At 36.7% G+C, this 26,792-nt stretch overlaps 1 protein-coding gene across 1 annotated transcript in view; it reads left to right on the top strand.

Moving 5' to 3' along the window:
- Window positions 1–26,792, top strand: part of LOC309506195 (uncharacterized protein) — a 535,239-nt gene that overhangs the window by 115,238 nt on the left and 393,209 nt on the right. Inside the window, exon 10 of the mRNA XM_082179817.1 lies at window positions 11,491–11,664. Coding sequence (XP_082035943.1) covers window positions 11,491–11,664 — 174 coding nt within the window. The remainder of the gene's footprint in view (window positions 1–11,490; window positions 11,665–26,792) is intronic.

Raw genomic sequence — 26,792 nt, 5'->3', positions numbered from 1 at the left:
TACACAAACACATCGCTTCGCTTCAGAGGGCCTTTATTTACCCCCTGGAGTTACTTTTTACTGGATTACTTTTATGATGGATGATACACTTTTTAGAGCTTTAAAATCTCATCCTCCATTCACTGCCATTATAAAGCTTGGGAGAGCCAGGACATTTTTTTAAATAACTTTGACTGTATTCGTCTAAAAGAAGAATGTTATACACCTTGGATGGCTTGTGGGTGAGTAAATCATGATGTAATTTTTGATTTTTAGATAAAGACAATGTAAACTATGGATTTATAATGAAGATCAATGTTACTAATAAGGATTTGTGTTTCTAAGGAGAGAGAATGGTTCAGAGATAAAAAAAAAACATGGCACAGAGAGAGCTAACTATGGAAGGACTATAGGAATGAGAATAGAATTGTGAAACAGAATACAGGAACAGGTGGCAAAAATGTGTATTTTTAAAAAGGCCATTAAAGTGAGAAGAAAAAAAACATTACAGGACAAACAGTTATCCATTTACAATAATAATAATTTATTATTTTTATCATTTAAAAGCTATTTTTATCATTTAAAAGCTAGAGAGCAAAGAAACGTGTATATGATGGAGACAGACACAAAGTAAAGCAACAAACCTTGGATGATCAGTGCGGGTGAATCCGGTAATCCCTCTCTTTCCACGTCGGCTGCAGTTGCTGCTGCCTAAGAAAAACAAAAATTAATTTAGTATTACAATTAAATCTTTAAGACATTAAAAATCTAAATTTTATACTTACATCAGCTTCAATTAGAAGGGATTCTGTTCTCTCTTTAAAATGGGCCATTAAGAGTTGCAAGATGCACAGGACCAGAGAATTTCCCTCTTGATACTTCGACAGAACAGCACACACCTCATTGTTTGTTGGCTTTTCTTGAAAAAATCTTAGAATCCTCTTTCCTTTCCCTTCAATGCTCTCCATGATTTTGTGTAGCAGTGAGATGTCAGTAAGCAATTGGAAATGTAAAAAGATCCCCTTCAGACAAAACAGGTAAGGCCATGAGTTCTTTAGTTCAGACAGTGGCGGAGGTGGAGTGGCGTTTATATCACGGCGCTGACGGTAATATGTGACCTCCATCAACTTGTGAAGTTCTCCTCTATCGGCTCCAGACATTCCTTCAGTAGAATGAAGCAGTACCATTTGCTTGCGCTTCTCTTCTAGAGTGTCATCATTTTCTCCTGCAGGAAACTCCTCTGGCTGCCAACTGACACAACCATATTGATCAGCCAGCCTTCTTGAGCTCTGGCTTATGGTTCTACACGATGATCGTAGTCGTTCTTTTCTCCGACGAGCTAATGTGTTGTTCCTGTTTACATGTTCAACACGGGTTTTAACTTGCAAGAGCAAAGAGGCATACCCACTACCTATTTTTGTTCCATCAGACAGAACATCAGCAAAGCTGTCCGGGTACTGCTTAACAATATTCTGCACTACAATCTGACACTGTGCCTTTGATGGGTTTACTTCATGTTATCCACTAACATTCTAACTAGCTTCCTTCGATCAGCTGGTGATGGTCTTTTTTTATTTGCAATGGCCAGTTTAATTCCAGAAGGCATGACTTCCCAAGGCACCTTAAATGTTTCAGCCCAGGCGCAAGATGCTGAAAAGCAAGCCGTAGAACGAGATGGTGTAGAACTTGAACTCTCTGATCCTGGGCTTGATATATCAGAAAGAACTTGACGCGATGAGCGTTGGGGAGTCGAGCAGCTGGATTGTTCTAACACAAATAGCCAATTAAAAATATGAAATTTGAACATGAAACATTTTACAATATTTGTCAAATGGACATTAGTCATTTTAAATAAAATTAAATAAAAAAATACCTTCATTTTTCCATGCACTCAGTAGTTTGCGGCATTGTATAGGCCTGAGGAATTCCATGAGGTCTTCTTCTTTGACATACTGGAGGTCATCTTTTGTCTCAACACCAATAGCAGAGAGCCCATGGATAAAATTTTGAAGCGTTTCATCAGAGAGGCCAGGTAACGAAGAGGAGATGGCAAGTTTTATTTCCTCTAAATTAGACATACCTTAAAAAGATGGAAAAGAGTGGTGTAACACAATCACAGACAAGCCACATGTGTTAATCCTCTTGAAGTACACAGACATTCCTTGGGTCCTCATCTGTTATGCAGTATACACCCAAATCCACCAACTTCACAGCACGCCGTTTCTCAGACACAAAGTAAACCACTGAATTCTGGTGAACAAGAATTAGTTTAATTCTGCCAACCTCCAAACCCTCCTCATTACTGGCCAAAAGAACAACCATGCCTTTCCTGTACTTTGTTCCTTTCAAAGTGATTTCAGTAGCTACTAATGTATTGCCTGGCTGAAAATCAAAGTGATCAACTGATTCCCTGATTGCTTCGTTAAAATCATAAGAATAAAATTCAGAGCCTTTTTCAACTTGCAGAGAAAGCTGAAAGAGGTTTCCAGCACTTAAATAGGCTTGGAGAAGCTGGTGCCTTTCTGCAAGTGTTGCGCATACATTTTTGAAGTTGTGCAATTTTCTAGCACATTGTTTAAAATAGGTATGTTTGCTCTCAAACCGCATAGTCCATAAGCGAATGAGTGGTCCAAATTGTTTTATAAGCTCTGGGTAATGGCACAAGTAGTGATGTTTAGGCTTGAGAGGCTTAGAAGGGAAAGTCACACACCTAAAATGAATGTACTCATCAATGAGCACTTTCAGATAAGCGACCTGATCTGCCAGTATTGCTGGTGCACAAATTAGGTCTACAATTTGTCTGAGGAGTAGAATGAGCTGCCACACTTCTGATTCTGGATCCTTAATTCGGTGTCCAACAATGACTGGTAAAAGTCTTAGAAGACACCAGTTCTGAACAGCGTGACCACAAAGCTTCTCACTCCCCGAGTTAACCTCAGCTGGTTTATTGGCAGCATCATTTCCTGTGTACTTAAACTGTTTAATATAGCGATTTAGCTCTGTGAAAGTAAAGCATTTCTCTTGATTTACCAAGTAATCAATGTACAACTTAAGATCTGATGCCACAACACCCTCAAAGAGGTCATGTCCAAGGCAGGGGGGCAAGCCAGGCTGACAAACATGAAAAGAATTCAGCTGATTAAAAGGAGAGTTAAATTTGACTCCATCAACTACATTATCGCCAATGGTAGCAAGTTCCTGAATGTTTCTCTCATAAGACTCTACAGTTCGCTTCATAGCAGGTTCTAAAGGTGTGGCATGGAATGAGTCTCTCTCAATGGTGCAATACCTGCAGAAATGTAGGCTTCGGCTAAAGTTCTCGACAAAACCACCAATCATGTGGGATCCCAGGTTGTCACCTACGATGGAACACAAAGAAGCTTTCAAAGTTTTGCCATCATTCACAACAACTCCATTCTCCTCAAGATCTTTGAGATCTTCAATTAGTGATCTAAAAACATGAGCTGGTCCAAAGTTCTTAAAATCTTGCTCATTACACAAAAGAACAAGTTGCATGTGGTCTATGTTTGACCTGTTGTGAGGTAAAATATCAGACAAGGTCAGATAAACTGCCAGTAATTTGTGTTTTTTTCTAGCTGAGCCTAAAGGATTTACCACCTCAAATGAATCCTGGTAAATGATCAAACCTAGAGATGATGGATCAGTTTGAAAGAGGGAATTTTCAGAAAAATTCGTACCATCCTTTACATCCCGAAACAGATCATTTTCAGCTGTTTGTGAGTGCATCTGTTCATATTGATCCCTCACAGACTGGCACTGAAACAGAGCGCTGATGGTCTGCTTAACTGGGACATATTGAGCAAAGCACTCTTTCCCATTTCTTTCACTGACTCCTAATAAAATAGGGACTGGCTCAACATAGTGGAAATCTTGCTTGAAAGTAGTCTTTCTCCTCTGTGCTGTACTTAGAACTCCACTATTACAAGCTGTCAGCAAATCCTCCCTAGACAACTGATCAATCACATCATTAATCCTTTCCTCTGGTAATTCAAGCAAAGCAAGCTTTTCCCTCAGTTTGCTAAGAAAATATGACTGCCCAATGTCATGGATGTTTTGAAATTCTTCAACAATGCCTTGAATGGTAGACTCAGGCAAAAGCAATTTAGCTTGCAGTTTCAGATAGAAGAGGGTTAAATTTCTTAGAAAAAGAGATTCATCCACAACTTCAGGAAAATTTTGCTCTACAACTTCTGATCTCTCGCTCTCAGACACGACATCTGAATCTGGAGTTTCCGTGGTCATAGCAGGCTCTATCAGATGGTTTACAGAGCACATTTTATGTGTCCGTGATACATGTGATGCAAACGTAGATCTCACCTTAAATGTCCTGTTGCAACCAAATGGGCACCGGATCTCCAGACCGGACTGAATATGGCTCTTTAAATGAGACAAAAGCTGTGTTAGGGTCCCACATTGAACTTCACAAAAGTCTACATGGCATTTAAATGTTTTATCACACATCTGTGCCTGATGCTCTTTAGCAGCAGACCGGTGATGTTCCCTGTGATTTCTGTATATGTGAGACTTCAATGAAGAAAACTTAGTGAAAATATGTGGGCAATCAGGTACACCACATTTAAACCCTGATTTAGGCACATTTCTATGCAATTTCATATGCTGCACAAAACTCAGGATTGTACTGCTCTCGTTATTACAAAAGTGACATATAAACATGTTCAACTGCAAACAATTTAAAACTTCACAAGCTAATAAATGCACAGCAATAAAGCATGTGCACAGCAAATACCAATGTACTTTCTATTTAACAACTAAATTACAAATATGAATACCAAGCACCACTTACAAGTAATATTAACATAAAACTAAAACTAAAAATACTTCATTACACCATTTTAAATCGAACAAAAACGTAATTAGCTAACGTTAATGGCTTGGCAGTCAAGTTAAACACTTTAGTTGCATAAAACCAACACAATTTAAATGCAATGTTTAAAAGCTTACATGTCTATATTATTGTGGTACATTTATACTGAACAGTTATCAAAAATGTAATAGTAAAATGGCAGCCCGGCCACACTTTCACGGTGAAGAAAATATAGCCAGCTAATCGTTCATCTGTGACTGCACTCATTAAGCAAATTCATAAAATTGGACAAATAATCTAAATGATCCATTTTGCAACGTCACAAAATAAAAATAATAGTTAAGATATTATGGATGTAACAGGATTTCACGTTTACACTAAAGCATGAATTACTAGCTACACACCTCGTCGTCTCACTCTCTCTCTCATTCGAGGTCCACCTCCGAGTCCGGTAATCGTAGCGCGCATGAGGTGAGCGCGAAAATTGAGTGGTGATGATGATGCAGCAGCGCCGAGCGCGTGGAAAGTCCCAAGATGTCCACTGAAGATGACGATTGACGAAATGACATCACACGCACTGCGCTACGCCGATGTCGTTGTTTAATCATAAGAGTTTTTAAAAGCCAACAGTTTTAAAGTACTAGATGTGTACGTTATATAATCAAATGTCAGAGTTTAAATGGTGTAAATAATTCGCTAAAAAGGCTGTATTTATTACGTATTTATTACAGTTGACTATTAGTATTATTGACTTGTGAAGCGCCAAAACCTTCTTAAAAAAATAAAATAAATTACAATGGTAAGCATGATAACCAGTAGCATTTACTGCATAGCCTAATCATGTTTCCAGAAGTCATAGTAACATGCAATAACAGTGGTAACTTAAAAAAAAAACACACTATCTTATTGGACCTCTAGAATTCACCGCAATTATGCATGCTCCCACATGGCAAAATACAGTAATACTGTAAATTTAAAAATACAGTAGTCTATTGTAAATATTTACTGTAAAAACTACAGCAATTTTTTACAGTGTGCGTTTTTTTAACAAGCGGTTTAATCATAGCCAGCTTAAAAGTTTTTGGTACATATCCTATTGACAAAGATGAATTAATGATATTAAGAAGAGGATCTATGACCTCTGGAAGCATCTCTTTCAGTAGCTTAGTCGGTATAGGGTCTAACATACATGTTGTCGATTTAGATGATTTAACGAGTTTAGCAAATTCTTCCTCTCCTATAGCAACGAATGAATCAAATTTTTCTTCAAGGAGACTACAATGAACTGCCTGATGCGATACTGTAGTAGACGGTTGCATAGTTATAATTTTCTCCCTGATATTATCAATCTTGTTAGTAAAGAAGTTCATAAAGTCATTACTGCTGTGCTGCTTGGAAACATCTGGGGTTGAAGATTTATTTTTCGTTAGTTTAGCCACAATTTCAAATAAATACCTAGGGTTTTGTTTATTTTCTTCTAATAGGTTTGGAAAATAAGCAGATCTAGCAGCTTTTAAGGCCTCTCTGTATGCAATCGAGCTCTCTTTCCATGAAATGTGAAATACCTCTAGTTTTGTTTTCTTCCAGCAACGCTCCATTTTTCTTGCTGCTCTCTTAAGGGCCCGAGTGTGCTCGTTGTACCACGGCGTTGGACTATTTTCTTTAATCTTCTTTAAGCGCAAAGGAGCAACTGTGTCTAAAGTGCTGGGAAAAAAAGAGTTAAGAGTTTCTGTCGCAATATCTAGTTCTTCTAAGCTATCCGGGATGCTGAGATGATGAAACTGATCAGGAAGATTATTAATAAAGCAATCTTTAGTGGCAGTGGCTAAATGAAGTTTACACAAGACTAAATAATGATCTGAGATGTCATGAATTTCAACGGCATCAACATTTATTCCATGTGATAATATTAGATCTAGAGTATGATTTCGAGAATGAGTAGGTCCTGACACGTGTTGTCTAACTCCAATAGAGTTCAGAATGTCTTTAAATGCCAATCCCAATGCATCTTTTTCGTTGTCCACATTTATATTAAAATCACCAACAATTAGTACTTTATCTGTAGCCAGTACTAACTCTGATAGAAAATCAGCAAATTCTTTGATAAAGTCTGTATGGTGCCCTGGTGGCCTGCATACAGTAGCCAGCACAAATGTTAACCCTCTGGGGTCTGAGGTGTTTTCTGGCCCTGGAGGTGTTCTGACATGCTCTGACATTTGTGCTTATTTCTGTTACTTGTGACATTTTCATGGCTAAAGTCTGATTACACTGTATTTAGCACAAACTCTGCTACAATTATATGTCAGCAGCATGTATGTAAAAGTTTGTAGTTTTGAGATAATGACATTTATGCGTGGTTTGTGAAAATACAAAAATAAAAAAATTAAAAAAATGTCACTGAAATAAGGCCATGAAACCCATACTGATTATTTCTTCACAAGACTTTTGAAAATTGTATCACGTAGCCTAGAATATTTGCTCCAAAATTATGTGAAAATCACCCTGACTGCTCATTCAGATAAGACAATATATTGATTTAAAATTTGTAAGACGTGTTTTGTGTAAGAAAGCTTTATGCGGGAGGTGTAAACACATCATTAATATGTATGGTTTTCACACCTGAGAAAGACAAAGACCCTCCCCTAATGGCCCTATTAGGAGCTATCAGGCCCTGTCATTCTGAACAACCTTACACAAAGAATGAGGAGATTTAAAAAAGAATGGCTTTTTGATTGTTTGGATTTATTTACAACACAACACAATCCAAAGATACACAACAAATGACAAAAAAAGCACATTATTGAAAACAATGATCCAAAGACAGAGACCTTTGTGCCATTCCTAAAAACACTGTACATTTCTTTCATTTCCAAGGTGTTTGATTTTCACTTTACCATTTTCATGTACAGAGACTCATGTGAATGTTGAAGTCAGCAGGACTCAGTTGCATCAGGGCCCTGTAAAAAAAAAAAAAAAAAAAAAAAAAAAAAACTGTGAACATACTGATATCAAGAGAAACTATAGGGCTGCAATATTTTGGGAATAGATTTTAGATTTTTCTGGTTAATTTCTTTTTAAAATTCACAGAATACACACACACACACAAATGTTTTCCAACAATATATAATGAACACCAGGTTTGTTGTGCCTTGTAGGCAGAGGCTATGCGCAGTGCTGCATAAAATAATAATAACAATAAATTAAATCTTCCAAAAGATTTCAGTAACAACATTCAAACGCAGAGCACGCTCCAAAATATGATACATTCAAACGCAGAGTGCGCTCCAAAATATGATACATTCAAACGCAGAGCGCGCTCCAAAATATGATACATTATGGTTACCATATTATACATATCTACGTTTGAGCAGATATCCACAAACACAGTAACGGTTCAACTGCAATGTGAAGTTTATGCAACAATAACATTAACAAATAATTAAGAATTTCTTACCTTACATCTTTCTTGTCTTCAAATCGCGTTCTTCTTCTTCTGAGGTAAATCCAGTGTAAGCTTACAGCGTGTCTTCCAAACTCGACGAAAAGCAGAGACTTTGGTGAAGTTTGGTGCTTTATTTTTGAGGTAAACGAGCGTGTTCGTGTGAGGCGTGGGTGATTTGCATGTCAATTTCTTTTGCACGTGTGGGCGTTCAAATTAAAAATAATGAGCAAGCGCTTGAGAAACTGGACATCTTGTTGGTTTTATACAAATTACTTAAGCAGAGAATATTTGTATTCAGTTTGAATCCAATCATTTAAAAGTACACACTTAAATGATTATAAAGATATATGGCTCATAAATGTGTGACAAGTATTCACTGAGTTTTGTTTCAGTTTATAGACGTGCTCAAGAAAAAAAAAGTTCAGCGAGACGGAAAGGCAGAAAGGACACCCTGTTTATTTTATTTTATTTTAAAAAAGCACAATGTTTTGATTTGATTGTAAGTGGACACATACAAAAGTAGACATCTCACAGATTCTTTTTTTATATTTCTTTTTTCTGTATGACCATAAATGACGGAGTAATTTAAGTTTATTGTGCTACAATGTGAAGAAAATCCAGCAAAACGCGCGGGCGCGTTTGTCGACCCCAGAGGGTTAAACGTGATTTATCATTTACACTAGATAGTGTTACATTTAGCAACAACACTTCAAAAGAATTATATTTAAAACAAGACTTCTCAGTAATTCTGAAGATTTTACTATAAATTACACCAACACCTCCCCCTTTGCCTTTCAGACGAGGTTCATGTTTATAACAGTAATCTTGCGGGGTGGACTCATTTAAAGTAATATAATTGTCTGGTTTTAGCCAGGTTTCTGTCAAACACAGCACATCTAGGTTATAATCTGAAATCATTCATTAACAATGCGTGCTTTAGGAGTAAGCGATCAAATATTCAGCAACCCAAGCTTTATCATTTGCTCATCTGTATTATATATATATATATTTTTTTTGTTGAACATCAATTGAATTTTTAACCGTAGATGGGTTTAGACATTTTTTGGGATTTCCAAATTCGGGGAACAGACACAGTCTCTATATGATGGTATCTAGGTGAAAGAGGCTCTATGTGATGGGATTTATCTGACCTTGGTGACGTGAGACAGCTAGCAGACGGTCGGTTAAGCCAGTCTGTCTGCTTCCTGACCTGGGCCCCAATTTGTCATGTTTTATCTCTAAGACTATGTGCCAAATTACTAAAGAGAAGAGCAGCACCATCCCAGGATGGATGAATACCATCTCTTTTCAACAGGTCAGGTCTGCCCCAAAGACTTTTCCAATTGTCTATGAATTCTATATTATTTTGCGGACACCACTTAGACAGCCAGCCATTGAGTGAACACAATCTACTAACTATCTCATCACTCCTGCGAACAGGAAGGGGGCCAGAGCAAATTACAGTGCTTGACTTCGTACTTGTAAGTTCACAAACCTCTTTAATGTTCATTTTGGTGATCTCCGACTGACGGAGTCGAACATCATTAGTGCCGACGTGAATAATAATCGTAGAGAATTTATGATTAGCATTAGCCAGCACTTTTAAATTTGCTTTGATGTCAGGCGCTCTGGCTCTCGGCAAACATGTGACTATGGTGGCTGGTGTCTCTATTTTCACATTCCGTGTAATAGAATCACCAATAACTAGGGCACAATCAACAGAATTCTCAGTGGGTGTTTCACTGAGGGGGGCAAATCGATTTGTTATGGTAATCGGAACGGAAGGGCGTTTTTTTGATCCGCGACTACAGCGCCACTCCGTCACCCATTTGCCTTGCTGCACGGGCTCTAATTCAGCCGGAACCAAATCGTGTAAAGGGTTCACTAGGCTAGGCGCATCCAAAATAGTATCTCTTAGCTCTTGCACTCTTACTATCCTCAATTAAAGTTTGGATGCGTGTCTCTAGTTCTGAAATCTTCTCCGTCAGCCTGACTGTTTCCCTGCATTTTTCACATATAAATCCTATATTGCCGACAGAGAAGGCTATGCTAAACATGTGACATGAAGTGCAAGTGATAATAACAGGAGAAGTCATTACTCACCATGTTTGTTGACTGATTCTTACTCACCTGGGCTTTTGATGAACTCAAAGGCGCGGGTGCGCGAGAGAAAAATAAATAAATAGCTGAGCACACGGGTGGCGCGTTAACAGGCTAGCGAATTACTAGCGTGTTGTGCTAGTAGTAATGGAAGCTAGCGATGTCAGGTTAATGTGTGATGTTGGGTAAGCTGTATTTATTAGTATAAACAACTAGAAATTATAGTAAATAATGGTTCAAAACAGAAAGAAATACGAAGCTAATACGAGGCTTAGACAAAGCGTACAGCCACAAACCAACTCACAGCAGCAGCAGTCACAGCGAGGCAGACAGGAGCAATCGATGAGCAAACTCAGCGAGTAAACGCATCTCAAAATACATATATATATATATATATATATATATATATATATATATATATATATAGAAATAGATATAGATATATATTACTTCTCTTCTTTTGAAACCGAATAACTGATTTCTTGTTGCAATCACTGCATCAATGGGAAGAGAATTACAACAGTATAAATTATGTTCCAAGTGCCCAACCAAAGGGATCACTAATCACCATAATGGTGAATAAAAACATTTTAGGAAAATCAACATCAATTTATGAAGTCAGCTTATGTGATGTTCTCTGAAATTTTTCAGTTGTATTAAAATTTCAACATTCAAGATGACTTGATGACCAATCAATTCATCTTAACTTGGGTTTTCTGAGTAAACAAAGCATAGTATGTGAATAGTACAGCTTACTAGATTTTTACAATTGAGTTAAGACATTAAGTAAAGTTAACTAATCACTGTTGGATTTTACAGTGTATCGATTCTGATTTTCTATTTTCTATTTTTCTATAAAAATCTATTTTAAAATTGTTTTAAAAAAATCCGTATTCTTAGGTTCTTAGGTTTCCATGTTTGATAGGGACTTTCCATAGAAATAATGATTGTTATACTGTACAAACTGTATATTCAATTCCCTAATCCTAACTAATGTATTTTAACAACATGAACTAATGATTATTTGTATATATTTAATATTGACAGCATTATGTTGTTTATTTTTTAAGTGGTCATGTTTATCTTTGGATATAGGCTTCATCTGTGTCATTGTTCTCTACAGGTTGAGTGATTGTGGTGTCACAGATGAAGGTTGTGCTGCTCTGGCTTCAGCTCTGAGATCAAACCCCTCACACCTGAGAAAACTGAAGCTGTCATATAATAAACTAGGAGAATCAGTAGTGAAGCTGTTCTCTGCTGTACTGGAGAATCCTCACTGTAAACTGGAGGAACTGTGGTAAGACCATCTCAACCATAAAGACTCAGACTGAATAAGGAACCAGAACCAAGCTAACTAAACAAGTTGAACTTTAGCTTATATGCTGTGAGCCCCTTTATTAATATGCATGGAGGTGAGGAATATTACAAAAATAAAAAGTCAAATTCCCTCAATATTGAATGATGTAATTCACTACTTTCTCAATTACAATGACAAATTAATTGTATTTGGTTGTGTTGTAGGCACTAAAATAGTCCAGTATATAGTCAAACTATTTTTTATGTTGAAATAAAAAGATTTCTGTTTAACCCCACTCCGCCACTGTTCTGACTATGTGCCAATATGTAGTTCATGCAGAGATATTTGTATAGGCCTATATATTATTTATATGACAGACCTATAGGTTTGGATGTTTTGTTAATGGTATTTATTCATGCAAAATAAAGGGCTGATAACTTGCACTTTGTGATTAAGAAGATTGAGTGAATGTAGGTAATAGTTCTGGTGGATGAAGGGCCCCTCAAGAGGTAAAGCCCAGGGGCCCCTTATAGTCTTAATGCGGCCCTGATTATCCCCCAAAAGAAAGTAAAACTAACAGTTAAATAAACCGGACGAACTACAAACCAGACAACAGATTCAGGATACAGTGAAGAGGGTTTTTTAAATCACAAATGTTTGGTGTAAATCAACTTGCCTTGTAATGCTTGTGCAAACAGACCCTTGCAAAAGCGTGAGCATTTCCTCAAAATGCTGAAAAGAGGGAAGTGGTGTGTGTTTCACCTGAACCAGGACTGTCACCATATCAGATTTATCACTACATGATTATCATGGCCAAAATAACACACAATAACAATATATCACCATATCTATGGAAATCTTGAGAAAAAAAATAATGCTATCAGTCACATTTATCTTTATTTATTTTGTGTTCTTTTTGAAAAACAAGAATCACACCATCACATACAAAAGGAACAATTACACTTAATGCAACCAGTTTGAAATAATGGTAACACTTTATCACAAGTATACAGTAACACAGCGCTTATAAATCATTTTCAAACTATTAGTTAATGAATAGTATTTAATAGTTTATAAGCTGCTGTTAATTCATTTTCACTATAATTAACAAAGTGTTATTGTTTAATTAGCTCTTATGTAAAGAGTTAGGTTAACAACGTATTAAACATAAATAGTTCTCACTTTAGATTAGGTCACAGAAAATCAAATGTCATTAAGTGCTTTAATACTGCCTTTATTCTACATTAATTACATTAATATTAAGAGTTCCTTCAAATGTTTACAAATACATTAAGAACAAACACACACACACACACACACACACACACACACACACACACACACACACACACACACACACACACACACACACACACAGGGCCCTATTTTAACGATCTGAAACGCAAGTATCAAGCACGAAACGCAAGTAACTTTGTGGGCGGTTCTTGGGCGCTGTTGCTATTATACCGGCGGGATAAATGATAAATGGTTGGTCTGAAGTAGCTTCATTATTCATAGGTGTGGTTTGGGCGTAACGTGAAATAAACCAATCAGAGCGACATCTCACATTCCCTTTAAGAGCAGACGCGCTTGTTCTAATGCGGATTGCTATTATAACGGCGTATTTGCCAGGCGCACGCCAGAGTGCTTCACAGCCGCGGAGACCGACGTTCTCGTCAGGGCCGTAAAACACAGAGAAGTGACATTGGGGATGGAGACACCCAAATTAGCTTCGGTTAAACAGGTGTATAATAATTTGGGTAAATGTGTAAGCTAGATTTGTGCCTATTTTTTCACATCTTCATGGACACAACAATGATTTCCCTCGTGTGTTAATATTTTTCCTTGTAATAATGTATGGTTTTCTAAAAATGAGAACTGCTGCGTCTTTGTGTAGATGAGATAAGCAAAGTGTATGCGCGTTGTGTATGGAAGTAAAATAATGTCAAATGATTTTGAAATAAAAAAGCCTGTTGAATTGCACAACTTGAAAAAAAGAGGCATTGCATTAACCATGCTTGCATTTTAATGCATTGTATTTTTAGGGCTTGCATTTTTATGGGCTGAAATTCAACATGGTTGAATATTTAAGCTGTGAATATTTCAATTAAAAACATTTCAAACACATTTTCATTATTAAAAATTAAATAATCCATATTCACCTTTCATATTTCACTTCCAAAATATTCAAACTGTTTAAAAATACAACCTATAATATTCAACAGGCAATTTTCGGTCCATTTTATTTCGCTTTGCAAATTTGATTCCACAAATTCAGTGGTTCAAATTCGACAGTAAATTCAACATTGACATCCAGGAACTGCAGGAAAAGCAGTAGATTGCCGAGCATACTCTCCATCTGCTGTTAGTCGACCTCACCAGCAGGTGGTGCAAAAGCGCGTGTTGTTGACGAAGACCAGCAACAGTTAGAGCAAGTAATTCATTCATAAAATGAAAATGATTATCTGTGTCAGTATATATGCGGAAAAGATGATAAACACACAAAAGCTGTGTTTATGTTTCATTCAATAACTTCATTGTTACTTTCCCTGTGTAGCCTACATGTTATCAGCTTTCTCTATGATCGGTTTCCCTCAATACCTCATACTCAAGGATTCCCCTTCCGTTGGGACAAAACGCTTAATGTAGCTTAATGGACTAATACAGTGATATAAAAGACCAAACTCGCAACTTATTTGGGAAGTATGCTGTAGGCTACTATATAGGCTACAGGCAAGCAGATGGACTCAGAACATGAACTTAACGCTCAAAGTTTCATGCTGAGCGTTTCGTGATATACTGGCATAAAATCAACACTTGATCAATTAATACTAACACTACTATTCTATTCTATTCTATTCTATTCTATTCTATTCTATTCTATCTCTCTCTCTCTCTCTCCCCCCCCCCTCTCTCTCCCCCCTCTCTCTCTCTCACCCCCCCCCCCCCCCCTCTCTCTCTCTCTCTCAAGTCTCTAAAGTTGCATATAACATTGGCATACACATTTCTAACTTCAATAGCAAACTTAAATTTATTTGAATAAATATAAAAAATCCAAAGGGTGCGCATTATGCCCGACAATACATGAACACTTTACAGTTGGTTTTATGACTGTAAGTCGTTCTATTCAAATGCTATCGAAGTTAGAAACGTGTATACCAAAGTCGTATACACTTTAGAGACGGTCCCTAAATGTGCGAATGTCCAACGTCAAGCCAACTTTGACTATCACTGGGAAACGCTCAGCATTAAGCTTTGTACGTTATTCTGAGTCCATCTGCTTGCCTGCGAGTTTGGTCTTTTATATCATTGTAATTAGTCCATTAAGCTACATTAAGCGTTTTATATGTTCAGCAGGGGAATCCTGAAGTATTGAGGGAAACCCTAAAAGCCTGCATGCAGCACATCGCCACAATATAAAGTTAAGGCAACTAAACAACCAAGAGAAATATATGTCAACCTCAAAAATGTAACATTGGATCTGTACATCCGCATCAGGGAATAGCATTAATCTCGTTCAAGGTAGAGAAAGATGCATGTAGGCTACACAGGAAAAGTAACCGTGAAGACACTGAATTTAACATAAAACCGCCGTCATAATAATCACAAATACACTTACATTGCTATAATTGAGTTTTATGAATGAATAGCTTGCTCTAACTGTTGCTGGTCTTCGTCAACAACACACGCTTTCCCAGCTAACAGGGAACGTTCCCAGAACTTTCACTAACGTTCTTTAAAAGTTGTGTAAATGTTAGTACAAAACGTTATTAAAATAATGTTTTCAGAACGCTCATACAACGTTATTAACGTTCTTGTAACGTTGAGAAAAAAAGTTCTTAGAACAACGTTCTTGGAACGTCTTTTTGACGTTATTTGTGATTGATGAACGTTCTCATAACGTTGATAGAAAACGTTCTTAGAACAAGGTTCTTGGAACGTCTTTATGACGTTATTTATGATTGATGAAAGTTCTCATAACGTTGATAGAAAACGTTCTTAGAACAACGTTCTCGGAACGTCTTTATGACGTTATTTGTGACTGATTAACGTTCTCATAACGTTGATAGAAAACGTTCTTAGAACAACGTTCTTGGAACGTCATTTGTGATTGATGAACGTTCTCATAACGTTGATAGAAAACGTTCTTAGAACAAGGTTCTTGGAACGTCTTTATGACGTTATTTGTGATTGATGAACGTTCTCATAACGTTGATAGAAAACGTTCTTAGAAAAAGGTTCTTGGAACGTCTTTTTGACGTTATTTGTGATTGATGAACGTTCTCATAACGTTGATAGAAAGCGTTCTTAGAACAAGGTTCTCGGAACGTCTTTTTGATGTTATTTGTGATTGATGAACGTTCTCATAACGTTGATAGAAAACGTTCTTAGAACAAGGTTCTTGGAACGTCTTTATAACATTATTTGTGAGTGATGAACATTCTCATAACGTTGATAGAAAATGTTCTTAGAACAAGGTTCTTGGAACGTCTTTATGACGTTATTTGTGATTGATGAACGTTCTCATAACGTTGATAGAAAATGTTCTTAGAACAAGGTTCTTGGAACGTCTTTATGACGTTATTTGTGATTGATGAACGTTCTCATAACGTTGATAGAAAACGTTCATAGAACAAGGTTCTTAGAACGTCTTTATGATGTTATTTATGATTGATGAAAGTTCTCATAACGTTGATAGAAAACGTTCTTAGAACAACATTCTCAGAACGTCCTTATAATGTTATTAGTATTTTCTGAATGTTATATTTAGGCTATCATAAAACGTTCTGGGAACATGTTGTTTGCTGAACATTCTGAATGTTAAGTACACTCGTTAACAAACGTGCGCTTCTTAACATTAGTTTACAATCACTAGATTTGTATAATATGACTATATATATCCATATAAACATTTTAAACATCACAGTAGTTTATAACACCACCCCAATAAACCAGCACTATATAGCCTATTAATAAATTAATATTAACTAGTGCAAAATGCCTGTGCAAATCAGTTTTTTTGAGTGTTTTTAGTAATTGTTGTTTTGGTGTATTTGAGTGCTCATTGTTACAATTACACAGCAAAAGTTCAGTGACATTTTCATTTGTGTATGGTAGAAAGCAAATACTGATCCTGAAATAATGACATAAAATAAGTGTGGAAAATTGAACTACACGATGCAGGGAGCAGACAGTGAACTCAGAGAAAACGCTACGCTTGAGTAAAACAGTTTGTGAATAGGCTACTACAAATGATGCCCGTGAAAGAGATTGTGAACGCATTGAATAGGATATGTTTAGTTGGTTAATAGCATAAGCTACTACACAGTAGTGATAACAACGGCACACCAGAATGAAATATAATATTCAGAAGTAAACAGTATAGCTGACTTACAGATTCAGTTAACATCCACAAATGAGTAAGCGTGACGATTCAGGGAGCAGGCTACACAGTGAACTCAGAGAAAACGCTACGCTTGAGCAAACAGTGTGTGAATAGGTTACTACAAATGATGGCAAAGTGCCCGTGCAAAATCAGTTTTTGTGTGTGTTTTTAATAATTGTTGTTTTGGTGTGTTTGAGTACTCATTGTTACAATTACACAGCGAAAGTTCAGTGACATTTTTATTTATGCATGGAAGAAAGCACCAAGGAAAATTTAACTACACGATTCAGGGAGCAGGCTACACAGTGAACTCCGAGAAAAGCTGTGAATAAAATACAATATTCAGAAGTAAACAGTGTAGCTGACAGAGTGTTTATGCCAGAATGTTTATTTTTAAACAATTACCTTCTTTTACCGATATATTTAACAATATCTTTTGCATTTCTAATCCAAACAACGTCAAACTTTACACTGCACTTACTTGTGCCCGTAGCAAAAAACCTGTCAAGTTTGAAAATGTTGTTAACAGACAGACAGACCTTCCTATAATTTATAGATAGATGTATAGATAGATATGCCATTCACATATGTGAAGCACTGTTAAATATATTGAAATACATTTTGAAAATATATTATTTCAAAAATACATTGAACATCTTTTAAATTGTTCCTCATGTTACATCTGTAAATATGTGTACATATTGTGTATATTTCACAAAATATATTCATGCCTTATATCATGTTTAGTTTTTAATAAATGTTTTTGCAATTTTATTTCTACACCACGTTAACCATTTATAAAGCTATATAATATTATAGGCTATTATATATTACATTATATAATAACCTATTATAACCTATTATGTAAATGATTTTGTAAACACTGTTTTACACTCATGCTTCATATACTCCGTTTACAGTTTGGTGATGGCCACTAGCCTATACACTTAATAATGTTAACCTAACATTTCAGGATATTTTATCTGATTATCAAATAATTCCCTCCATCAATTCTTCTTTTATGTAAATGCTGCGTGACTTCTACGTCTTTTAATTGGCGCGCACTCGAGTTGCATTTGAACCAGATTTGAACTGGAGTTACCATGGAAACGGGCGGGGAGCTCAACTGACGACAGGCAGCAACTCCATCTCTCACTGTTGTCTTCGCTAATTTCAGGTAAGTTTAGTCACCAAAATTACACAAATAGTACATAAAAATGTTTCTGACACATTCTTTCATGTAAATGACACGCTTCCGTTGAATATTTACTTTATAGAAATGGTTTAGTGTCTTCGGGAAAAGTCCGTTAGCATCTCAACTTTTAGGCTAACGTTAACTAACTTAGAGGTAAGGTTAGGTTGATTAGACTTTAGCTGTAAGTTTAGGCTTTAGGCTTTTAATCTTATGTGTTGATAAGAGGTTTTGTAAAGGTTTTGCTGGCAATTTTTCAATGTGAATGGAAGTAAACTAAATTATCTTAAAAGTAATTAACTTAAAAGTATTCACTGGACGGTTAATTCATAGTTTTCACGTGACGGAATGCCCACCTGGAGGGCAAATTGGGGTTTTATAATGCCATTTATGCCTAGTATTAACATGAATGTCACGCAACCGCTTAATTCGCAGGTAACGTAACTGTTAACGTTAAGTTTCAAGTCAGTTGAATCACTGTTTTATATTAATGTGCTCTTTTAATTTAAGCATACAGCCGCACACACACATATACGTTACACACAGATTAATAACCTTACTTTTTTTACAAGTGAATGAACGATTTATTTGTCCAAAGGACAAGTAACTTAGAAGACCAGGGTTAATGCCAAGCCCTGGTTTATACATTTTAATCATTTTATTATAATAGCTTCAGAAGACCTTTCTCAATGCTGCTATTGTCATACAATGAAAGTATTATATTCAGGGCTTGACATTAACTTTTTGAGGCACTTGTACTTCGGACAAGTACATTTATGTTTCACTTGTCCATGCACAAAAGTCACTTGTCCGGGTAAAGATTTATCATTTTATCTTTTTTTTTTGTGTGTGTTTTGCTAATGCAGAATTCGAACAAACCATTGTTAGTTGGTTAACCCTAACCCTAACAAACAGTATCCACCACTGTTCTTTGAGGCAGGTAAAACATTTTTAAACTTGGACCGACTCCTGATTGGCCAATCGAAGCATTCTGAGTTGGACGCTGGTTCGACGGATTGTGGGGAAAAAAATGTGTTTGTTTCAAATCGGTAAAATTAAATCTGTAAAATAGACTTAATGAGTGGCACATAACGTGGCATTTTATTTTGTTTGAAATTTAACTTGTCCAGTGGGACAACTAATTTTCTCTTCCACTTGTCCTACAAAAAAATCCACTTGTCCCGGACAAGCGGACAAGCCTTAATGTCAAGCCCTGATATTCCTACTTCCATTGTATGGCAAATTAGTACAAATTAGAAAAGTTTAGCAGGTACAGAATTTTGATGCACGTTATCTTATTTTCCCCTCAATGATAGAAGTTTTCATTTTCAGGTGTAGCTAATCCTTTACAATGTGTTATTGAACCTTTCCATTGTATAACATTTGTAAGCTACATTTTAATCTTGTGTGGTTTAATAGTTATAGTACTCAAAGCACAGCTTAAATAACTTAAGGGTTAACATTTATGGAGTAGTCACACTGTTATTATTAAATGTTTATGAAATAATAAATCCCCATTAGTAACATCAGTCAATCTGTTCACTTTACAGACAGGGCATGAAGAGACTGGACCACAGCACGAAGAGATTGGACCACAGACTGGACCACAGTGCTAGTTTGGCACCCCACACTACTTATATTTAAGGGTTAGTTCACCCCAAAATGTATATTCTGTCAGTAATTATACACCCTCATGTTGTTCCAACCCCTTAAAGGATTAGTTCACCCCAAAATGAAAATTTCCGAATAATTTACTCACCCCAATGCCATCCAAGATATCCATGTCTTTGGGAGAGAAATTATGTTTTTTGAGGAAAACATTTCTGGATTTTTATTCTAACAACGGACTTTATTGGTGACCATCGTTTTTAAGTCCAAATCAATGCAGTTTCAAAAGTCTTTGAAGTGTTTAAACGGGCTGTACGTGATCACAGCTGAAGAAGAGGTTAGTTATCTAGCGAAACGATAGGTCATTTTCAAAAAAAATAAAAATGTATAGACTTTTTACCTTCAATAGTTCAGATTGAGCTGATCAACAAACGGACAGGGAACTACGCCATCACAAATCCAGAAATGTTTTCCTCAAAAAACATAATTTCTCTCCCACTGAGGAAAGAAAGACATGGATATCTTGGATGGCATTGGGGTGAGTAAATTATTAGGAAATTTTCATTTTGGGGTGAACTAATCCTTTAAAGGATAATTCCGGTATTTAGCACTTTGAGTCTCTTTTCTGGTTTGTTTTGGATGAACTAGAGTGGTGGACACAGAAATGTTGACGATGGGTCCTGTCTCGACTTTTTGACTCGTTTAGAATCGCCTTTGACCGCTTCAAATTGGCTGTCTATGGGCATGCACTAACATGTCCTTAACCCTCTGGAGTCTGAGCGGTTTTCTGGGCCCTGGAGGTGTTCTGACATGCTCTGACATTTGTGCTTTTTTCAGTTATTTATAAACATGATAATGGCAAAGGTGTAAATTCACTCTATATAGCACAAACAGGGCTACCAAAATATGTGATCACCATGCATGTATATTTTTGAATTTTTAAGAGAATAATGTTTATTCGTGGTTATTGAAAAAAATAAAAATGAAGGTTGCTGAAATAAGACCACAAAACTCATAATAAATATGTGTCAATAAGACTTTTGACTAATGGATGTTGTCGCTTCGAGTTCTGGCTTCAAAATTATGTGAAAATAGTCTTGCTTTATCGTCCACATAAAACAATACATTGATTTAAATTGATGTAAAACAGGTTCTGCTTGGAAAGCCAATATGCGAGGGGGGCGTGAACGAGGAGTAGTTTACACCTGAGAATACAATGTCCCACCCACTCTGCATAATTAGCCATTCATTCAGGTGTGACACTGACTGAGCCACAATGCAAGGACAAAAGCTATATTTAGAAGAAGACTTATATTGACCATTTAAGATTTTGCTTACATCTATCTTGTAAATATGTTTTGCTATTTTGTTAAAAAGGTTACAATTACAACAATAATTACAATTTCAACAATATTTCAAGTGTACTCTTTCTTTGTAAAAAAAAAAAAAGATTATAGGCCTACATTTTATCTATGTATTCATTAGTTTGAATATAGCCAACATTGGAACAGCTAACATCTTAGTTGATGACTTTAATTTTGACAAAAATAGGCAAGGCAAGTTTATTTATATAGCACATTTCATACACAATGGCAATTCAAAGTGCTTTACATAGAAGAAATTAAAATAATAAAAAGAAATAAGAATAATTAAAACAGTTTAGAAAAATAAAATAAAATACAGTACTTTTAAAAATAAAAAAAAGAATATTATTATAGATCTTTCCTTCAAAGGATTCCCTTAAGACTTAAATCTTTCCTTCTTTTAACCTTCAATCTTCTTACGACTTCCATCTATCAACTTTCCTTTAACTTTTCTCCCTCATTTACTCACACGTTCTTTTCACTTTCTTTAGCACTGCGTTCACATTCTTTCTCAGACGAAAACTTTAATATCGTCATTTAAATACTGTTCTACTTTCAAACCCACATTAATACACGTCACTTTCACATTATCACTTTCTTTTACACCTTCTGAGTGGGCATTTACAGTTACGGGCTAAATGCCCTGCTGACATAGGAGAAATTAAAATAATTAAAAGAAATAAGAATAATTAAAACAGTTTAGAAAAATAAAATAAAATACAGTACAGTACAGTACAAACAGTCGGACGAACAGCGGCACAGTGCTCATTCAGTAAATGCACAGCTAAACAGAAGTGTTTTGAGTCTGGATTTGAATGTGACCACTGTAGGAGCACATCTGATCTCTTCTGGAAGCTGGTTCCAGCTGTGGCTGGCATAATAGCTAAAAGCAGACTCGCCATGTTTAGAGTGAACCCTTGGTATTTCTAGCTGATATGATCCTAATGATCTGAGTGATCTGTTGGGTTTATATTCAGTGAGCATATCTGCAATGTATTGAGGTCCTAGGCCATTGAATGATTTATATACCAGTAATAATACTTTAAAATCAATCCTAAATCTAACTGGGAGCCAGTGTAAAGACCTGAGGACTGGTGTGATATGTTCATATTTTCTGGTTCTGCTCAGAATCCTAGCGGCAGCGTTCTGTATGAGCTGCAACTGTCTTATGGTCTTTTTGGGAAGGCCAGTGAGGAGTCCATTACAATAATCCACCCTGCTGGTGATGAAAGCATGCACAAGTTTCTCTAAGTCTTGTCTGGAAACAAAGCATCTAATTCTTGCAATATTTTTCAGATGATAGTATGCTGATTTAGTTATTGCTTTGACATGACTACTGAAACTAAGGTCTGACTCTAGTGTCCCACCAAGATTCCTGACTTGATGTTTAGTTGTTTGACCCCTAGAGTGAAGGTATGCGTTCACCTTGAGAACTTCATCTTTGTTTCCAAACGCAATAACTTCATTTTTGTCTTTGTTTAATTGAAGAAAGTTTTGACACATCCAACTGTTGACTTCGTCAATGCATCGGCACAAGGAGTCAATGGGGCTGTAATCATTAGGCGATAGGGCTAAGTACAGCTGTGTGTCGTCTGCATAGCTGTGGTAAGCAATTTGGTTATTTCTCATTATTTGGCTCATTGGGAGCATATACAGGTTGAACAGGAGTGGCGCAAGAATTGAGCCTTGAGGGACTCCGCATGTCATGGATGTCCACTCAGACTTATGGTCTCCTATACTAACATAATAACCTCTCCCATCTAAGTATGACCTGAACCATTTTAGGACTATCCCAGAAAGCCCCACCCAGTTTTCCAGCCTGTCAAGAAGTATGTTATGATCGACAGTGTCAAATGCAGCACTGAGGTCGAGTAGTACCAGCACTGATAATTTTCCTGAATCAGTATTTAAGCGAATATCGTTTATTATCTTTATGAGCGCTGTCTCTGTGCTGTGGTGCGGTCGGAAACCAGATTGAAAATTGTCAAAGTATCCATTCAAGCTTAAGAATTTGTTCAGCTGATTGAAGACAACTTTTTCAATGATCTTGCCTATGAAAGGAAGATTTGAGATCGGTCTATAGTTGCTTAATATGGTCTTATCCAGATTGCTCTTTTTCAGGAGGGGCTTGACAACTGCAGTTTTCAGGGAGTTTGGAAAACTCCCAGAGAGAAGTGAGGCATTTACCACTTCTAGAAGATCTGCTTCTAAACTGTTTAGCACACTTTTGAAAAAAGATGTGGGAAGTGTGTCAAGGGCGCATGTTGATGTTTTAAGGTGTTGTACGGTTTCTTCCAAAATTTTGCCATCAATTTCTTTGAAGTCAGACATAGTAACTACTTTCTCAGGTGGTCTGATCTGTCTGACCCCAGCGCAACTCAAGGATGTGCTGATCACCTTTCTGATATTATTGATTTTCTCAGAGAAGAAAGAAGCAAACTCACTGCACGTGTTGTCTGAGAGCATTTCACTGGGAATCTGGCTTGGGGGGTTTGTCAGTCTCTCTACAGTAGCAAAAAGAGTGCGTGTGTTGTTTAAATTGCTGTTTATAATATTTGAGAAGAAAGTCTGTCTAGCTTTGCCTAGTTCCATATTGAAAGCTTTGCCTAGTTCCATATTGAAAGCAAAATAGTATTATATATATATATAGAAATTGCTAAACAAAAGCTTATTTGATGTGGCAGTATATTCTACAGTAAAAACTGTACCCAAATCTAGTCAACAAAATGTTGTCTTTCATATTTCGCCTGACTGTAACGTTGTTTTTATGAAATATTAGGGCATATAAATGTTAATTTGCAGTTTTATACGTTGCTTATACAAATAGCCTACATTTTATTTCAACATATTTCAGTCGATTTTTACTCATCTCAGTATAGCAATACAGTTTGCTAAAACATCATCATTCATTCACACACGCGATTTAAATTTAAACTGTCTTTTTGCGAGCTGTGGTAAACAGCGCGCATCTCTGCCGTTCATTCATTCATAAACAGAAACCCGATTCACATGAGAAGGAAAAAAACTTACTACAGTATTCCTCAGCTCGCTCCTCGATATACCCGCACTTCTGAGGTACATTTTCCATTATTATTATTCCTCACAGCGCTGCGAGACGGTGTAAACAAGTAATGATCTGAATAAACTTGTGTTTTCTCGAGCTGATATGGGGGCGTTCACAGGTTTGCGTGGATTGCCTCAATCATTTGCGTTTGAATAGCGCGCGCTCTCCGTGGGCGTGTCACATTACATTTGAATGAGCTGTAATGAGCTCGACTGGAATCGCTCTCTTTTAATACAGATTTCACAAGATGAGAATATTTGTTTTTTATATAAATTACTTCATTTAAAAGAAGAGAATTCAAGCTTCATGCCTGTGTGTCTGTATGCTTGTTTGACTGAGTATTCGCTGAGTTATTGTTCATTTTCGGACTCGTTTCAGAATGGACTTCACTGGCAGAGAGAAGGCAGAACTCGCTTCGTGTTTATTTTTCTTTATTTGGCAAAAAGCACAACACTTTGTTTTTATTGTGAGTATACACAAAAATAATACACATTTAACAGAATCGATTGATGTATGAAACTCCTATGGAAAATCAAAGTCAACAGAGTATTTATGAGTTTCTTTTACACTGATAAAAAAAAAGCGAGCTGGTATCGCCGGCGATACCGCCGACCTCAGGGGGTTAAAACAACCCTTAACGTTCGCTTTCAAAACTGTGCAACTCACCGAGTGGTTAGTGGTGTTCGTTGATGATTAAAAACAAATATATCGGCACAAAGTATGATTTCAATCCGTGTTATTTGCTATAGTGGAACTATTTTTTCAGATAACTCACAACCGCGTATAAACTTCCGCTCGATATTTGAGTCTGAAGCATCTTTTCCGTTCCCGGTAGCGCAGTAATATCAACGAGCAATGAATCCTCCAACAGAAATCAATGGGATTTTACAAAATGGCAAATAAAACACGACAGAAACTGTATTTCGCTACGCTACTTGTTTTGGAACATCAACAAACATCACTAACCACTCGGTGAGTTGCACAGTTTTGAAAGCGAACGTTAAGGGTTGTTTTAAGGACATGTTCGTGCATGCCCATAGACAGTCACTCTGAAGCGGTCAAAGGCGATTCTAAACAAGTCAAAGAGTCGAGACAGGACCCATCGTCAACATTTCTGCGTCCACCACTATAGTTCATCCAAAACAAACCAGAAAAGAGACTCAAAGTGCTAAATACCGGAATTATCCTTTAAGACTTCCGTTCATCTTCAGAACACAAATTAAGATATTTTTGATGAAATATGAGAGCTGGCTCACTCCTCCATAGTCTTCTAGGCAATTTCATTCTGCCTTTTCTGCCCAAAAAGTTAGTAAAGACATTGTTAAAATAGTCCAAGTGACTACAGTGGCTCAACCTAAAGTTTTTGTGTGCAAAAATAACAACTTTATTAAACTATTAATTTTCTTATGTGTGGGCCTCTGAGTGAGTTCACAAAAGTGCTGCACTACATCGAGACCCATCTGCGTCATCTTCTCAGTTCTCGCTGCTCTCGTGAACTCTAGGGCTGGGACGATACAACTATCTCCCGATTCGATACTATCACGATACTTGGGTGCTGATACTGCTGGTATTACGATTTTTTTTAAAGAATTGCGATTCGATATTGCGATTTTTATTTTATTTTTAACACTAGACCATCAGAAAATGTTAAATCATACACTTATACAGACTGTATAGGCTACATGATGTATAAGATGAGTCATATTTACAAAAACAATTCATCACATCTTTCTGACTTATTTCAGAAGCATCATACAGTTAGTACTACATTCTCTTTAATAAATGATTCAATAACAAATGGGCAATTCCACGCAAAACTGTCACATCCATAACACCAACTAAATACCATGGCATTGTGTTGGCGTTATGGATGTGACAGTTTTGCGTGGAATTGCCCAAATACATTTTGTAACAGTCACTTGTCCCCACCTTGTGGCAAAACAATATAATCGATAAATGCGTTATTTTAAGGGGCCAATCACACCTAACGCATTTTTGGCAGTGAGAGGCGCCTTTTTTCAAGTGATTTCCTATGGCAGTGCACGTTCTGCGCGCTTATGCGCCCCAGGCGCCTCGCATTTAACCGCCGGCTGCGCCTCACGTTTTTGGAGTTGAAAAAAAAATTAACTCGAATCGAATGAATGGAGAGGCGGGTCTTCCGTTGTAGTGATGAAAGCTACAGTTGCTTTGAACGCCAGAGAGTGCGATGATGGAGGATAAACTTGTGGTGCTCTCGCGGGTTACCAGGAGCTTAACGACTTCACGAATCGTAACTACCACAATGTTAACAGAAAATAAACAAAGTTAATAAAAGGCTGATTTGACATTTACTTGACTGACAGGACAGCTGTTTCTGTGTTTGCCTAGCAACAAAAAACGCAGTTCACTGCTCGTTCTGTGTGATTTTCGAACCGGAAAAACGCCTTAGGTGTGATTGGGGCTTTACTCTATTTTGATCGCTATCATAAACATCAGTGTTTATATTTGAAATTTAAACTTTTATCCTAGTACTTC

This window comes from Leuciscus leuciscus (genome assembly GCF_965113295.1).
Source record: "Leuciscus leuciscus genome assembly, chromosome: 9".
In the NCBI taxonomy this organism is placed as follows: Eukaryota; Metazoa; Chordata; class Actinopteri; order Cypriniformes; family Leuciscidae; genus Leuciscus; species Leuciscus leuciscus.
Note: the sequence above shows the minus strand (reverse complement) of the source record. Positions and strands in the feature narration are given on the sequence as shown.